Genomic DNA, 19,022 nt, shown 5'->3' on the forward strand with positions numbered 1-19,022 from the left:
CTGATATACCTAACAGCCACTTGAGATATGCACATGGTATCTAATATCAATTGATAGGGGCTTAAATTTCCTTTTGCCTCTTTTTCTCTAAAGACACACAGACAAAGTAAAATGTCAAAAATATACTATTTCTGCACCATTGTCAGATTCTAAATAATATGCCATCTACTAACAGACACTTGATGCACAAATGCAGATATGGTAAAGGTCATAGGTGACTAAACACTCATCAGAATAAATAACCAAAAGCCAAACCCATTACTCTCTTTTTTGAAATGATATAGAATACAAAAAAAAAAAGATATTCACCTACTCCTTTCTATCACTCAATAATATAGTTTCTCAGCTACTGACATTTAAAGACATTTCATCATTGACAGTGGCATGTGTACTGCAAAGACCTTCTCCATCCATCTATTGTGTGATAGCTTTGATACCAATAATAGAAACATAAAAAGAGAAGAACATTTAATATCTCTTGTATGTCTAACATAGATGTATGAAAGCAAAGAAGAAAAAAAAAATCACAAAGCATTCAGCAGAATTCTGCAACCCCCTGAATTATAGCCACCAACATCTAATCAGGATGTAAAATTACCATTTGCTTGGCTTCACATGTCCACATCCATATAACCACTGAACATCACAAATGCCAACAAAATTGTTGTTTACATAAAATGCAAGTCAAAGAATACAGTACTGCTGGATCATTAGGTGATCTGTGAATTCTTTTGATATGGGTTTTGAAAGAAAGACTCCAAGTTCCCAAAAATAATTTCTTTGAGTTGGAATATGTCACATGTCCAAATTCTCTCATGTTGTCTCACATGTTACATGCTCATTTGTTACAATTCAGAGATATTACTGTCACCCAAAGTCCTAACTTTCTTTCTACATGTTACGGTGCCTCATCTCATATACACAATTTCCTCAGTAACTCATTGTCACATAGGATGTACTTCTTGAAGCCTTATATTGATCCAGCGTGATAATCCTCTATTATTGTTTTATTTTTTGTTCAAGGAATATATTGAAAGCTACTGCTAATCCCCCATTATCTCATGACCAAAATAATCCTCACAAGGAAAGTCTGGATTAAGCAAACTCTATACAACTAGATAATAGTCTTGGAATGTAATGAACCATTTAATTTCAATATTTTTTGAACTTTTTATCAGCTGATAAATACCATACTTCCAACCAGTTCTAGGAGAGTGGAGAACATTACACTCTTGACATTTCTTTTTATACAAGTACCTTAATTTTATGTCAAGCTACACATGCATTAAACACACTAAACAATTCTTTGCAAGCAGCCCACCATGCAGACTAAACACATTGTGGGAGAGAAGACAGCAGTCTGTTTCCTTGTTTTATGCCTAGCCCCATTCATTCTTCTCTTTCCTCGATAAATTGCCCAATCTGATAATTTTAAGAATCACCTAACCAAAAAGGAAATCAGAAATGAAACACTTTGATGTCGTTATTTAACATCCTACACCAATGGAGAATTCTGTCCATAAATGTAGCTCCCAGTCAAGGAAGGAAAATGGGCTTGCTTTCACATAATCCAAAAGGAAAGTAGTCTTATAACACTACATGGTAAACGTGTACTAGCTTCATTAAAGTGCATTTGTATCGAAACTTAGTTGAAAAAAAAAGTACACCTTTCTTTAGGGCCTACTTGATAAAGCAATTTAATCACATCTTTGAATGCAATAACAATTGTACATGTAAGTGCTGGGACATACCAATGGTACAAGAAGATAACGGGAGGCTCAAAATGCCAGTGCAATCTTCTTCTTTTCTTCTTCTTTTTTGTTGTTGTTGTTGAGTTGGCAGTTTTTGAGTATGCTCTACAAGGGAAACAGTTTCTAGAAATCTGAATTAAACTGTCAGGTGCAATCTTTTTTTCTAAACATTAACTGAACTCTGCACCTTCAAAATAAGAATTCAGAAAGAATATTCTGCCATCAACATGCAGGCACTGTGTGCATTGTTTAAGGAACAAACACACCAACACACACACACTGTATACACACACCAACACACATCCTAGTAACAAGGCTGCTCCAGAACTGACAGACAACCAGCAAGGTTACATTTCAAGATATTTCAAAAAGCTTTCTCTGACAGGTGACTTTGCCAAGGATGAATATTGAACACAGATGCAAGCTGTAGATTACATTGTGGCTTACCTCACCTCCTTCGAACATTGCACTATGTTCACCCTTTTTCTCTAATTTTCATCCCCCTTCCATTTTCTTCCCCTTCCTCCCTCCCTCCCCCATCTCTCTTGCGTGTCTCTATCTATCTATCTAGCTAGATAGATAGCTAGTTCTATCTCTTTCTAATTCTTTTCCAATGTCTCTTATCCATATGCCAATTCTTATACAGGAAAATTTGAGACATCCAAATCACACTGCAACTAACCCTCATCATGTCGTGGCACTTTAGAAAAAAAGACATTGACAAGTTTTTGCCATAGCAGTGTGAATACCTGTGTGTGTGACTCAGGGTCTGCCTAATGCAACTATACTGCTATGATGCAATCACTAGCATAGGTGCACAAGTTGCTTGTAACAAAATGCAACAGTTTCCTAAGGTGAGGGTCCACATTGCTAAATCTTTTACACGAAAATTTCTGGCAAAATTTATTAACAAAAGTTAGCAAATTTTTTGGCAACAATTTGGGCTACATTTGGCACATTTGGCAAGAAATTTTTACTGTAATGTGGCAGTTTAATGTCAAGACTTTTCAGCCAGTGTGAATGAGCCTTTATCTAACTTCCTCAACTGAACAAACTCTCTTCATCTCTCCCCCCCCCCCCCCATCACTCAAAGATAAGACCTTTTGTCTCAGTGACTCAAGTTTCAAGGTGCCTTGTGCAATATTGCTGTCATGCCATATTACAATGATGTGACACTGTGGTACATCCCAATGCGCATGCTTCAGTGCCTAGTATCATTGGAGATCACTTAGCTGCACACATGCTCAAACATGACAGGTATTTCTCAACAAGCAATGCAGCTAGATAAAAGAAGAGAGAAAAAAACAAAACAAAACATAACAAGACAAAACACAAGACACAAAATAACAACCAAGTAGCATGAAATGTACCATACACTGGTATCATAGACAAAATGCATTGTGCCCAGCAACAGTGGTTTGGTGTTCTGTGTGCTTTCGAAAGCATCTTATTACTTTAATGATCACTATAATAGGTGAGTAAAAACTCCAGCACAATCAAGTTAGGCCTCAAGTGCTTTCACATAATTCTACCAGAGTAACACCCATGTACACTAGAAAAAAAAAAAGAAAGAAACACACACACACACACACAAAATTGCTGATATCGAATGCAGATTACACTATACATAAAAGACAACTTTGTGTTGTGTATGCACCTGTCTGTCACCCTGGCAAATACTGGTGATTAACAGTTCTCTAAATCTTAGTGAATTAAATTACATTACAAACTAAGAAAAGCATATTGGCACAAGCCTTGCAACTATCTGAACACTTTACAGGTTCAGAATGATCTGCTTTGCCATTTATGTAGGAGAAACTGTATCCTGAGCAGTTATGTGAGAGGCATCAACATTTCACGTCCTCCTCCCACGGATCAAGACAAGCAGTTCTAGGGGGTATCCACCAAATGCGCAATGAGCCCCTATTCCTGTCAGCATCAATTACTGCTCACCCACGTTAACATGAAAGGTTCTCTCACCGCAACACCTCACGTTTCTCCAGGTGAGGCACTGGATGAGTAAAGCCTGAAGGTGATATAAAGTTTGCAGAGTCTTCAGCAACTGTGCTCTTCAGCCATGATTTAATGGCATCAGTTAGAATGAGCGTGCACCTCAGGGAATCACTTTCACTTAAAAGCCTTTCCCTTTCCACTAAAATTTCTTACGGAGATGCACATTCACACAAGAATACTTTCAGCAAAGTTAAGATAAAGCTCCAAGACAGTTTGCTACAACTGTATTTAAGAGAAAAAGGCAATGTCTCATCTCTTAGATTAAATGAGCAAACAAACAAACAAATGGTAAATTATGCCTTTAAGGGACAGACAATTACCTGTTAAATTGTATTCTGTCATTTGCTGACAGGAATAAAAGAACATGTCATAACACCTTATCTTAACAAGAAAACATAGGTCTATAGGAAATTTAAATAGGACGTTCACCAAATATTTGAGATATTTGAAGATTGATTGCCAATTGCAAAACATGAAGACAACTTAAAAACTCTGCATTTTCAGCACAAGCTCAAAAATGGGGTGACACTTTTGTGTCACTGTGAATATGAAGACAAGATGTACAGCTGCACATTTTGCCTTCTGGCAGTCCCATTCTATTACTAGGTAACTTGGCAGCCTTCACATTAAAGGGGAACGAGGGAAATTCCATGGGCAGGATTCCAACTAACCATCCCCCCCCCCCCATTTGTTACCAACATTGAGGGGTTTTACCCTTATAAAAGAACTTGTTTATACTTGTAGACTGTTTACAAACATGTGTTATGGTGCTGAACTTATTTTGAAATTCTGTACAGCACACTTGAATGGCATTTGTCCCACACACCTTTCTCTGATCATGATTGGCCAAAAGTAGTCCAGGATTTTTCCAGTTGAGTTTTACCTGATTTGGGTATGTACTGATAGTCTAAATGCTATTGAAAAGGGGTGAATCTAAGCTTGACCTTCTGTTCATTTCACAAATGGTGTGTACACATAGTCTTGGAAGTCAACGTATTATGACTCACAAGTTATAGGTTTGATTGACAGGTGGCAGAGTTTGTGACATATCTGTTTCATGGGATGTCATTTCAGATAGAACTCAGATTGGGAGACTCTTTCAAGCTTCTGAATGCTCACTTCACTCTAAACACATCTAAAAATACACTCCACGAAATTGATATACAACCGAGTTCCTCTGTAAGACTAAAACTCTTCACAGATAAGTTTTACTATGAGATATGCCATGGTGCAGAAGGATCCTCTTACATTTTCTATTATGTATCTAAGGACATACTCGGCTCACCTTCAAACCAAACTAAAAGGTTCACACAAAAAGAAGATGATGGAAAGTGAAACTCTCCTCAGAAAGACATGACAGAATATCACACCACAATTTCTGGGGTGTGATGTACATATCATTTGCAAATACGACACGTTTTCACAACTTGCATATTGTACACACACACATGTACACAAACACCACTATGCATAGACTACCTAGGTGGAAAATCTACAAGTAACACATAAAAACAGCATTAGACACCTAAAGAGAAGGTCATTAAAAATTTAACCACCTTGAAAATAAATCATTAGTTTTCAATAATTAATACCATTTCAATTCCTTACTATTTTTGGAAAAGCCAAAAACTGACTTAAAGGAACTTACAGTACTGGTGGAGGTGGGGATTCATGTTTTGAACATTCCTAAGTGAGATAATGAGAAACCTCTCATGAAATATGAAAGAGCATGTAATTTTAAGAAGGATTCAATGTTTATTTGATGAAAATTGGTTTCCAAATGGCTGAAATATCCAAAAAAATGATGATAATAATAAAAGGCCACAGGCCACGCCTTTTATTAGGATCTCTTTGTTTCACCTTGTTTTTGGATATCTCAGCCATTTCAAAACCGATTTTCATCAAATAAACTTTTGATACCCCTCAGAATTGCACGCTCTTTGACATCTCATAGAGTGGTTTCTGAATATCTCGCAAAACGTTAAAAGCTAAATCCTCACCTCGACCAGAACTGTACACACCCTTTAGGACTGATCAAGTCATATGAAAAAGGTAAATAGGAACTTGTAATATTTACAAAGCTGGAAAGAAAATAAACAACACCTGCACATTCAGCCCCCTCCACACTCAAACAAACAAACAAAAAAGAATGAGAACACACACAGATATACCACACATGCATGTGAAGAGAATCTGCTTACAAAATGCAAAGTATCAAAATGTAAAAGCAAGATGCAAAACTGGTTAAAGACCCCATGAAAGACGACAGGGCATCAACCACTATAACACATAAAATCTAGCACTGCATACCACACAAACCATGCCATGCTTTGGCGCAAAGATGCATAAAGTGATTTTCTGCCAGCTCGAGAAAACTTGCTGATGCTATCTGCCCACAATTCATTCTGATTACAGTCTACGATTGTATGACAAATGTATGCAATGAAACTGAATGGAAATGTGATGGCTTACCAACCTTCAGAAAGTCAAATCCCATATGGAAGCCACTAAATTCCTCTTTAGGTCCTTCGCATTTCACCTTGTCTCCCATCCATCACTCCTATTGCCCTTTTTGTGTCAAGCATTTTAGAACTAGAAGAGGTTTTAGATCGTCTTCTAGCCACATATTAATGAAAATAACAGACTCGTCGCAATTGATAGCCATATATCCCGCTACACATTTCTATATCTTTACTTGTTTCTCTTTACAGCCAGATATTTCCTTTAATCAAGAAAAACCAGTGAATAAAAATAAAAAAATGTTGAAATGATAACGAGAGAATGAATAATGTTGTCTACACTAAGGTTTTGACATGTTAATGAAACCCTTTGATTCTCTTCCTTGTCTTGTGATGACAAGACCATATACCCAATGTTTTAATTGACAGATATTACTAATGCATCAAACACTAATGCCCTTGCATATGTGTATGCCTGACTTCAGAATGATTTTTTGCATCCCTGCAATGAAACTGGCAATAAATCAAAACAGGGATCGTGACGAAGATACACACAAAGAACTATTAAATTTAGAAGCTGTCATTGAACATTTAACAATCAGCCAATGAGCTACATCACATGATGTTAACTAGTCATATAAACACTAAGAGAAAACACAAGAGCATAACAAAGATGACCCTTAATGGCATTCATAAAAAATGATAATTATGAATGCATACCACAGAGACAGACTTGTACATCATTACAGCCTACAATCACAGACAGAAAACAATCAAAAGGCAAATATTCAAACAAACGATCCCTCGAAACGAGGACTTGGGTCATCTGTCAATGTCTTCACATGTCATGGTCGAGGTAAATAAACTGGACTGCAGTCTTGACACTGATAATGATGTTACTCAGACCTGATCAACTGTTCTAATGACTACACATGGTATGACAGCATCGATTCTGACCTCTGCATGGACCTATACTCATAGATGGGTCATTCCATGGGGTTGGGTCTTCTCTAGATTTTCATGTTGTGTAGGGAATAAAAGTCATATTCTGACAAATTTATCAAATAATTGTCGGTGGTTTGCAGTTATTCTTGAAGAGAAATGTGTGAAGAATTATTTGATGAAAAAAAACAAGCCTGTGTACAAATGTATTTTGTCTATGACTGTTTCACTAATGATGTCCCATGGTTTTTTGTGGTTTATGTTGTGACATAAATATATGCCATTTTCATGGCAATGTAAAACAGGAATATACAACCTTTCAGCATTATGCCTATCATAATTAAGAGAGGCAAGGTGACTTCTAAAAAGACTATAAGGCACATAAACATTTGTAACAAAATAAGAACACCAGAGCATCTTCAAGCAACCTCATACCTATGTTACAAACGATGTCCATGGCAATTTTTGTTGTAACATAGGTATAGCATGGTTTTACATACACTTCCAATCATAATATGATCAGAAACTTTATTTCTATAATGAGATTTATATTTCAGAAGTATTCTTATCCAAAAATTAGCATCAAAATCCTCCAAATAAACGAGAAAATACAGAACATATCACTGTACTTCAGTGCGATGTCCGGCCTCTTCGTGTAACGTAGGTAAGGAAAGACGCGTCTCTCGATAAAAAGAAGAGCTACTAACTTCAGCAATCGTATTCATGTCACTGGCAGTCCTCCCCCAACGGCAGAAAAACTACTCACAGCCAATATACACCTACCTGGACAGCGCAAGATCTGTTTTTCTGCCGTTGTCCATGTAACGTAGGTACAGGAGTTTTAATGTTTCTGAAGTCAATTGGTAAGCTTTTACGCTATTTTACGAAAATAATAACATTTGTCATATTCTGTAACTCTATTAGAGGAAAAAAAAGGACATCTAAACCTCTGAACTGGCCAAAAATACTGTGGACGATGATACTGTAGTCCCACATACTGAGATATTTGTTACAGGTTCATGTTCATAATTTTGATCGCCAAATTTTCTGTCCATGCCGGTCTCTGCAAAAGGAGCATATAATTCCTCTCTTAGAAAACCATACAAAAGTATATCAGTGTATCTTCACTGCAATATAAATTTGTTTTACCTCCCGATTATTGTGAATTTTTGGACCCTTTTGTCATAAGGTATCTACCAAGGTAGACGTGCTAAAGTTAGTATTCATCACTATATACTAGTTGGAAAACGTAGATGTCCAGACTGCATCTGAACTAGAGAAATAGAGTTTGCCTTATTTTGCTGGTGATATTGAGAGAACTAGGAGCTGTGATATTCTGTCTCTTTAACAGATTTACTTCGAAAATGTCAATGTTTTCCTTCCACGATTTCACTGACCTGTTAGATGCTCTGATGAAGTTGTTAACATTTCACAAGGATTCACCATTTCTATTCCATGCTCACCCACTGTGAAGTCTCAAAGCTAAAATGCCAGTGTCCTATTCAGTTTGGGTGGGTAGTGGGTAGGAAAGGCTTCAATGAAATTATGAACCCCAATCAAAATTGGACTATTATTGCTCTACACTATCATTCAAAAAGAGGGCGACAATTTTGATGGGGGATGAATATAAAATAGGGCCTAGTATTATTTTGGGAGTCTATTAAGGACCATAACCGTAACCGTAACCCTGACCCTAGCCTAACCTTAGCTAGGACACTGGGGGCAGCGACCTGCCCTTCCTAGCTTACATCAAAACAAGTTTTTAGCATAGAGTATGAAAATGATATTTTCCTATGTTTTACATGCTATATTATTATTATTATTAATATTTACATCATTTTAAGCATAACCCATTTTTTTTTCCAATTTTGATGGGAGGTACACATGGAACTCTAGCTAATGGGTATGCCAAGAGGTAGAAATGTAAGCAAAATTGTTGAAATTATTTAATTCCATTCATAAACACACACATACATCAACAGGAATAGTCGACCCCGACAAAAATTTTCTTTTAATTTTTTTATTCTATTTCTCTTTACACCTTATGTTCAGTTTGTCGATGAATCTGCCATGGCTCCTCCTCTGCCACCGCTACGTTTTAAACTACATGAAAGAGTGACAAGGACACATCCACAGCACTCCACAAACAGAGAGGAAGCCGACAAAGCAACACCCAAGAAGAGCGAATGTAACAAACTAGACAAGAAGAAAACTGCACAGAGGGAAAATGGACCGAAGAAAAACAAAAACCGAGGGCTAAATGGACATTGGAGAAAAGAGCAGAAATTAATTTCAAACAAAGAACATGGAGAAGACAAGAAGACTTGTCTGATTTATCTTTATTAGTTTTCTTAGTTAGTTGACAACTAGTTGATGATGTCAGTGTATATAAGGTCAAATTGTGTAAAGCTTCACTTTCTTCTTCTTCTTCTGATTAAGTCTGCCTTCTTTCATACCAGAGTTACAAAGAATTGAAGTCTGTGTAACATAGGTATTGTTCCACAGGTGTGCAGTAGATATAATTCCAAAGAACTATTACAATAGTCTTATTTGTGGGAACATACATAAAGTCTATATGTGTAGGTTTTAACATCTCACACCACAATAAAGGAAATCAGTTGATATGTCGTAGTGTACCTATGTTACAAAGACATACTGTCCGTGTAACATAGGTAGTACACTGTGGGCGAGGTTGTTGACTGAAAACCCCTGATTATAACAATAAAATCATGTTTTCACTTGAATACCCATACAAATCACTTGCTTCAATTGTGGTGCTTTTAAGAATATTGTCATTGTGTCACTCTTGATGAAAAAGTTAAACCTTTGATTGAAATTGTTAATGGTTTGTAGAAAAAAACATGTTAATAAAAGTGGCTTGCAGTTGACATCAGAACATACAATCTTACTAATAATGATCTCATGCGCCTGTTAAATAACATGTTGATGTGTTATGGACGAAAAAAACGTGGATGTGTTCATTGTTATCATTTCAGAACACAAAATTATGAAGGATGTCAACAAATGAAGTCCGTGTAACATAGGTATTTTGCCATACCTGTTTACCCATGCTGACTGAAAGTGTGCGAAGTAATAAACAGATTTCTAGTGGAATAAGTTGAAGAATGGGAGTAACAAATCAGGGGGAAAAAGGAAATTTCAATTTACCCAACTTGAATTTTCAACTTGTATGTCACAATTTCAGTCCCAACCCCATGGAATTACCCAGATACGAAGTTTAGCAAAAGGTTACCTATTTTGATCGATATAGTAGACTGAAATTTTCTTAGAATATATTAAAATAAAACCCAAGAATTTAATGGATACAAATATCTAGGACATTTGAAATCAACATCAATAAGAATGTCAGGTACTTGATGTTACGTGATGATTAAAATCATAATAATTAAATATTCATAGTTTTTGTTAATGTTTGTATAAATATGTACATTTTCTTTGAAAAAAAAAAGAAACAGTGCCAATGACATTTGATAAATGCATGGTTAATATGTGTGTAGACAATAACATGCTTCTTATCAATATCAAAATTGTTTGAAGATACAGAGTGGACAATTAATATACTACCCTGGAAAAACAACGCAACAGAAACTTCCATTAGCGACTCAGACACATACTCTCCTGTTGACCCTACCATCATTACCTCCTAAATTCAATTAGATGAAAGCTGTGAGAAGCAGAGTTTAATAGATCAATCTCTTTCAACAATATAACTCGCCTTATTAGTCTTCAATTTCCAGATGTCCCACTCTGCAATAACCTCACCAGGAAACATTGGGAAACTAATAAGCTTTGCTAAGATTAATGGGGATACAAGTTTATTCACGTGAGCAAGTGCTAGAGAACCAATTACTCCATGTGTTCCCTTGTTTGCAGACAAGGATTTGTTTCTAAAAACTTTAATTTCTTTATTGTAAGTTATTGCAGTGCAGTTATCCAGTCCTGAAAATAGATTTGTTGAGAGACTTAAAGGCATCGCTAGACATCAATTACAGATTTTCTTCTGACCAAGGCACACACTTCAAAGACATCAAAAGTGAACTTTAAGCAGAACACTGACTAAATAAGACATTGAAAAAAACTCCCATGGCAATGGAGGTACATCAAATCAGGAAAACAAAGGGAAGAAATGTGTGAAGGCAAGAACATACCTACATGTATGTGAAGAATTTAGTAAATGACTATTCTGAAAATTAATTCAAGATGAAGATCAGAGAATGCCAAAGTGAAGGGACTATGACAAGGCTGAAGAGAATAAATAGAAAATGACCGGAGAAGGACGGAAGAGAGAAAGAGAATGAGAAATGCCTGTATGCCCTGGGTAATATCACTTGGTTTGAAGAGAAGGAAATACAACCCTTGAAACTCTTGAGACTGAATTGAATATATCCTTATGTCCCGAGGTCACTGTGAATATTCAAGTTTGTGCATAATGTGTGGTGTAGTTGCCTATTTATCAGCTCTTAGCTGCATACAGCCTGCTTGCTCATGGCTAAACTCACTGAACAGAAAGAATCATAGGGGAGGGAGGATAGACTGATAGAAAGAGAAATGGAGAGAAAGAGTAAGAGGGAGGAGGGAGAAGGGGAAGAAGAGAGCATGGTCATATCTGCAGCAATGACACAAGTACCTGTACATACATCTTTGCATGTAGACATTTAAATGCGCACATATATTATGAAGCACAGTGAAATAGCAATGTAATACACACTATATAGGTAGAAAAACAAAGACATGTAAAAAGTCAGATTACCAGCAGCAGGTACCGTAGGACAACAAACATATCTATATACATTATGCACGTTCATGTAAAGTACAATGCATGGACACAATATAAGAACAACAAACAAAGTTTTCAAACCTAATATCATGCTCATGCTTTCAAGATCAATATCAATTTGCTAAGTGTTCCCTAGTAATAGTCACAAGAGACAAATATTAATGTTAGTTAATATCTACTTTTGATTGCAATATACATGTTTACCAACAAGTTGCTGATCCAAAATGTAAACCACACAGAAGTCAGCTTGAACCACAGGAAAATACAGAATATATCATTAGCAGTGCCTTTTGTCAAAATCTTGAAAGCTCCGGCAGGAAAATGATCAAAAGCATAATCTCTTTAATACACTGCATGAATCTGAATTAGTGTTTACATATGCGCAGGTGAAATCATGGAATATGGAGTTCAGATTTTTTTTTTTTTTTTAAAAATCACAAATAAAAAGCGCACACAAAATGGTACACACTGACATAGTCACATTGTAAATCATATCAATATTGTCTGTGATGAGATAATACAAACTCAAATGTAACAAATTTCTCTTATACTCAGCAATACTGAAAAAAAAAAAATAAGCATACCAAGTATCACAAGAGAGACAAACATGATATGTAATACATGCAATTATACATGCTGGATGGTGCTAAATGCATTATATATATATATATATATATATATCCATACACATTTTTTTTTTTTTTTTTTTTTTTTTTTTTTTTTGTCAGAGTCACATATTTTGCAATCATCACTCCTAGTCTAGGTTCCAGGCTACTGCTTCAATGCATTTTTGTCTTCACAACATAATCAAGTTTAGCTTTAACAAGACCATTCAGAACAATTTAACTGTAAAATACAGGCCAAAATGAATAATTGTCTTAAAGAAAAGAAGATGTAAAGGCAGGTAACTATTTCAGAACTAAGGGCCTCTAACCCCTTGAGATGTGATATTCAAAGCAATTGTCATGTTTTGGGAAGCTATCTCAAAACTTAGCAAGGGTATGTATAGAAATTATCTCGAGACTACCAGTCAGAAAGTGAAATGTAATCTGTTTCCAAGCTCTCTATAATGATATAGTCTCTTACTGAGTCTCTTGGATAGGCAAAATTATTTGAGGGAATGAAATTCACTCCTCTAAACAATATAGTTCAGTACCTGGAACTTAGGCTAGGCTGATATGAGAGCTCTGACATATATCACTGCATTCACAATTGCACATGTTACCTTCAAGTGTACTGTTGCCTGCTGTTGTGGTACCCACGCCAAAAGCTGAAATGTGAGAGAAAGGATGTGAAATATGGTGCAAAATGATGATTGAAAGGAACAAATAATTTAAAAGAATAATGTTATGCAATCATAATGAGAAACAAACAAAACTAAACATTAGGAACAAATTATATTTGCAAACTAGAGTAAATGAATGAAAATAAAACCAACATGGCATTCAAATCAGTTGTTATTCAATATTTGATGCAATGGTATGAAAAATATCTGTATCAAAATAAAAGAAATGTAAAATCAGAACTCAAATAAGCTAATAATCAGTGATGCAAAGGAAATGAAACTTAGCAAAACCAAAAATAGGTACAAATAAAACTATGAGGGTGTTGCAAATGCTAACCAAATATTGCTTTTACTTTATTAGTAACATGATTTCAAAGCTACCTTACATTCCTTGATTCTTGAAAAGCGTGCATGACATGACAACATGGAAGTGAATACACCTTACCATGACTACTTTTTTTGTTTAGGATCCTTCTTCATAATATTGCATTTGAGTGTGATGTAGTGCCTTCTTTGTGCATGATCATGAGTGCAGGCAAAAAAAAAAAAAAAAGTGAAGGTGACTTGTGCAGAAAAGAATATGTAACTTTGTAATGGTTAATCTGATTAAGGGTGTAATCATATGGAATATAAATGTATTTATCATACTTTTCTTTGTATATGGATGTAGTGCACATTATGTACTTATTTCATGGTGAAGAAATGTTTTTGGTCTTTTTCTATTGTATGATCGATAGGTATTGATAGAAAGGGCAAAAGGTAAGAAAAAGAGGAAATAAAAATACAAAAAGAAAAATATCCAAATATCCAAATGTACCTATATAACATACATGTATGCGAGAGAGAAAGAGTACACAGGGAAGAAAAACACTTGAGAATGAATACACTTAAAACTGCAAATAACACACCTAAAATAGAAAGAGATAGAAACAGAAAAAGAAAGAGGGACTGGGTATAAAGCTTCTGAAGGAAAAAATATGAATACAGAGGAAAAGAGAACCCTGATGGCAGAGAGGCCGAGTTAAACCTTCAGGGGCTGAATCTGTCATGTGATACCAGCATAAATCAACCACTCTCATTAAGCATTTATAACTATGGCTGAGAAATTTGATCCTGTTCTTCCCAAAATAAATCAACTGTCAAGATACCAATTCATACCACAGAAAAGAAACTGATAAATGTAAATAAACAGCTGACACTCACCATGCTGGAACTCTGTCTTAACTTGTTAAGTTTTTCGAGACCTAATTTTGTAAACCTTAGCCAACTCTAAAATGCCGAGACCACAATATATATGCAGTCATCACGAAACTATTTTTTAACTACCTATATGTCCACAGGAGGTGTAGTTGCTGTGACTCGCATTTGAGTATACATGACATTCTTTATCATTCATTCATTTTCTCACTCATTCATTCATTTCTGCAAAATTGAATAAACTGTACCTTTATGTCAGGTGCCTAATTTTGCTGAATGGGGAAAGGCACAGAGAAATTCCACAGAACTTTTTTTCCTTGATGAAATGTTACGCAGTAAAACCAGAAACATTTGCAGCATGAAACTTTTGTGAATTAGAGCTGATGGCTTCTATCACGAATTGCCAACCATGAAAAAATTACAAGTACTAGTACATGTATAACTAGTATTGTAAGAGTTGAATATAAAATCTGTATTTTTTTTTTCATTCTTCCATGCCCCAAGAGGGTTGTTGAGGAGATAAAAAAATTTTCATCATTAATTTTGTTGTCATTTTCATCTCCATTGATATAGTTTGACATATCCGGTACTATACTAGTAATACTCGTATTGGTAATTTTTGTAGGAGAGTCTACTACAAAAATAACACTCTTTGTTCACTGATTCAAAGTGCTGTAAATCCAGAACCATTCATGGCACCAAATTTTCACAAGAACTGGCCACTGGCATTTACTGTATTATGTAGACAAAACTTCCATGTGCATTTTATTCTCACCTTATTTGGGCCTTAACGAAAAGGCCCCTGCTGCAAATAGACACCCTGTTGCAAAGACGGACATTTACTCTATATCTCAAAATGCAAGTGCTACAATCTAATATGAAGCTACAATATCAGAGCCACTCGACCCCCCCCCCCAAAAAAAAAGAGACGATACACAATGGCACATGCACACACACACACACACACAAACAAACAAAAATACCATGTAAGCATTTTCAGGAAGAATGGGAAATATTTTGCATTATAATTCATCACATTCCTTCCTGAGAAAAATATATATTTAGTTGCATGTTTGGCAAATAAACAGACATACCGCTTGCCTCTTGGTCTTGGAATTCTTTCCTGATCTCAAACTCTTTCTTGCACAAATATAGAAATTATGGATTTAAGCTTTAATGCCAAAACGGGCTCCACTCTGTAGATTCCAGAGAGTCTCCAAGGTATGATACAAAGTTTTATTTTTTTTTTCATAAAACTGAGGCATATATCCTTCTTTTTCTTTCTCCCTCCTCTCTCACTTGACATTTCGCACAAAGCTGTCTATGAACTGAAGATGCCAGCTGTGAATTCTTCTCTGATCCTTCAAATGTTTGCATCTCATATTTTGACAAAACGAATCTGGTGAATCTACTACAGAATTTGTGAGCACCTCCACCCCCCCCCCCCAACTGCAAAATCTGACAACAATATCTTGTGAGCATGAGGGGTTACATCTACCACAATGCAAATCATCATCTGTCATCCTTTGCTTATCAAATCTGCAATGTGGTAATCAGAATCAAATTCTGACTGATGGCAACTGAAAGTCAGACTGGTTACACATCTATGCTCCATACATAAAATCTAACCTTATAACGTTCTGATGCAAACCAGAAATGTCTCTTTGATTTATTCAAACCCAAGTTATAAAGACATTAATGTATTCCTCTGGAAACTGCTGTCTCGATCATACAAGAAGCAAGGAGAGATCCTCTCATGTAGAATTGCATCCCATGATTTTGTGAAAATAATTGAAGGAAATTTTGTATTGCTCAAAATATGACCAGCATATCTGAAGAGTCAATACAGATAAATGTCTCATGATCATTTTCAATTTTTTTAACCTTTTTTTTTTTTCAACTTCTATATTTCATATCTGATGATCACTTTTGAATTTTAAGATACAATATTACAACAAGAGCAAAAAAAAATACGAAATATGACAAAATATCATATCAGATTATACTTGTATAAGAAGTGCCATACCGCATAAAAGTCAAATGACACGTATCATAATTCCTTTCAGAGTATGAGAAATACAACAGGACAATAAGAATATAAGAACTACAAAATACAATGTATCGTATTAAAATACAAAAGATGCCATATGACATAAAAGACAAATGACAGGTAGCATAACATGCTTACAGATATACTCCCTTGGATAAGCATAGAATTTACACAAGCACTTTGCATGTAGAATGGTGGTTGTAAAGCAACAATGCTTTAAATAATCAGAGCGTTAATACAATGCTTAAAACTTTTACAAAGTTATCTTTGCAGATCTGATAGCAAGTCTGGACAGAGTGTGAAATTAATACTGCTGAACAAATAAGAATCTTGAGAGTACTATGATGTACTTTAAAGGGAAGATAAACCCCAAGAACAATGTGGATTGAGTGAAAGCAGCAACATTAGTAGAACACATCAGTGAAAGTTTGAAGAATATCGGACAATCGATGCAAAAGTTATGAATTTTTAAAGTTTTGGTGTTGGAACCGCTGGATGAGGAGACTACTAGAGGTTATGACGTATGAGTGGACTACAATATCAAGAAAATATAAAGAAAATACTACAGAAATCCATTTTTCATGAAAATTACAAATTCCATCAACTTGATATTGACATATGTTAAGGGTAGCAATTATTCCCCCTGCCTTCTGAAAGCGGTTGGTCCACTGCTCTTTCATAATTCTAGAAAAGTGAATTTTTGTTGAATATCCTTTATATTTTCTTTGTATTGTTGTCCACTCATACGTCATATCCTCTAGTAGTCTCCTCATCCAGCGGTTCCAACACCAAAACTTTAAAAATTCATAACTTTTGCATCGATTGTCCGATTTTTCTCAAACTTTCACTGATGTGTTCTACTAATGTTGCTGCTTTCACTCAATCCACATTGCTCTTGGGGTTTATCTTCCCTTTAAATTTGTGAAAAATGAATTTCAGCCTATCCTTGAGAAAGCAAATTAGTGTTAAAAAAAGATATAATGATAGCAGCCACTTCACACAAATTGTAAAATCTATTAAATGCTCTGGGTATGTTTTCATACTGCTCAGTTACACACGAAAGGCAGTGATTGCTACACCCGAATCGATTAAGAGTTATTCACTCCTTTTCCATCAACTTTTTAACTGTCTTTGACGACAATACGATTTACACACTGCCTATTTTCCTGCACTGCAGTATGTCAATTTTGTTTGTCAATATCATTCAAAAGCAAATTAAATGTTTTTTGACCCATCTAATTTAATAGTATACTGCCCAGATTACTAATTCACATAAATCCAAAAATACCTCTTATTTTGACTGTCCAACTTGAGTGAACGAATGTGTCATAGATACTACACATACATTTACTATTATTCATCAATACCAGGTGCACATGACAGTAATGCAAATGTGAACACACTACTAGTTCTGACAAAAAATTCATTTCTTTCACACCGAAACATCGTTTTCTTGCTACTTGGACAGCCAGAGCTTAAAAGAGATGCCGACGGGATTAAAGACACACTTTGACAGGGGAGATCTGAGCGCGATGTGAAAGCCATATGCTCGTCACACGTAACAGCGGTTGCTGCTGCAAACAGATCCTATTCTCGCCTTGACTTAGACTGGATATCAGGGAAGCCAAGGAATGCAAGCAGAGTGTGACCAAGGGGGCGGGACTGAAATATCAGGGACATGGATCGCATCACAGACATGTGGCTGAATCATCTGCCAAAAAGCGGCCCTAATGGTAGACATGCAATAGGCTTCAAATCCTTAGGAGAAGAGGGAGTGCAGTGTGCTCCACTAACACAGTAATTGATGAGAGCTGTGTCTTCAAAAGGAAGCATTAAAGGGACTGTACAGTACTGGTTGAGGTGGGGATTCATGTTTTGAACATTCCTAAGTGAGATAATAAGAAACCTCTTATGAAATATGAAAGAGCATGTAATTCTAAGAAGGATTCAATGTTTGATTAAAATTGGTTTTCAAATGGCTGAGATATCCAAAACAGTGATAATAATAAAAGGCGACAGGCCACGCCTTTGATTAGGATCTCTTTGTTTCACCTTGTATTTGGATATCTCAGTCATTTCAAAACTGATTTTCATCAAATAAACTTTTGATACCCCTTAGACTTCCATGCTCTTTGACATCTTATAGAGTGATTTCTGAATTTCTCGCAAAATGTTAAAATCTAAATCCTTACCTCAACCAGGACTGTACACACCCTTTAAGGGGAGCGTTCTTTCTAGTGCAGTATTGTCAGCAAAATCAGTGAAGGAGTTGCTATTCAGCTGCCATTCACCAAGGCCATGACTGATCATTTATTATAAATATGACATCACTGATCATCATGACAGATAATCCATAATATAAGTCAGAATTTAGAATATTGTGCCTGGATGATTGGTATCTATAAAGTAGTCACGGCAATCACATTGCATCTTATTCTCAGGAAACTTGTCAGAGGTTTCCAAAGGTGTATAATGAGACTTACAAAGGATTATTGAAGAAAAAAAAAGGAGGTTCATGATGGAGAAA

General features: G+C 35.7%; 1 protein-coding gene across 1 annotated transcript in view; it reads right to left on the reverse strand.

Annotated features, from left to right (window-relative positions):
* The window catches only part of LOC140243238 (uncharacterized), a 132,073-nt gene that overhangs the window by 38,096 nt on the left and 74,955 nt on the right, over positions 1-19,022 (reverse strand). The window contains exon 4 of the mRNA XM_072322909.1: positions 13,189-13,233. Within this exon, the coding sequence (XP_072179010.1) occupies positions 13,189-13,233 (45 nt within the window). The remainder of the gene's footprint in view (positions 1-13,188; positions 13,234-19,022) is intronic.

Source organism: Diadema setosum, chromosome 20 (assembly GCF_964275005.1).
Source record: "Diadema setosum chromosome 20, eeDiaSeto1, whole genome shotgun sequence".
Taxonomy (NCBI): Eukaryota; Metazoa; Echinodermata; class Echinoidea; order Diadematoida; family Diadematidae; genus Diadema; species Diadema setosum.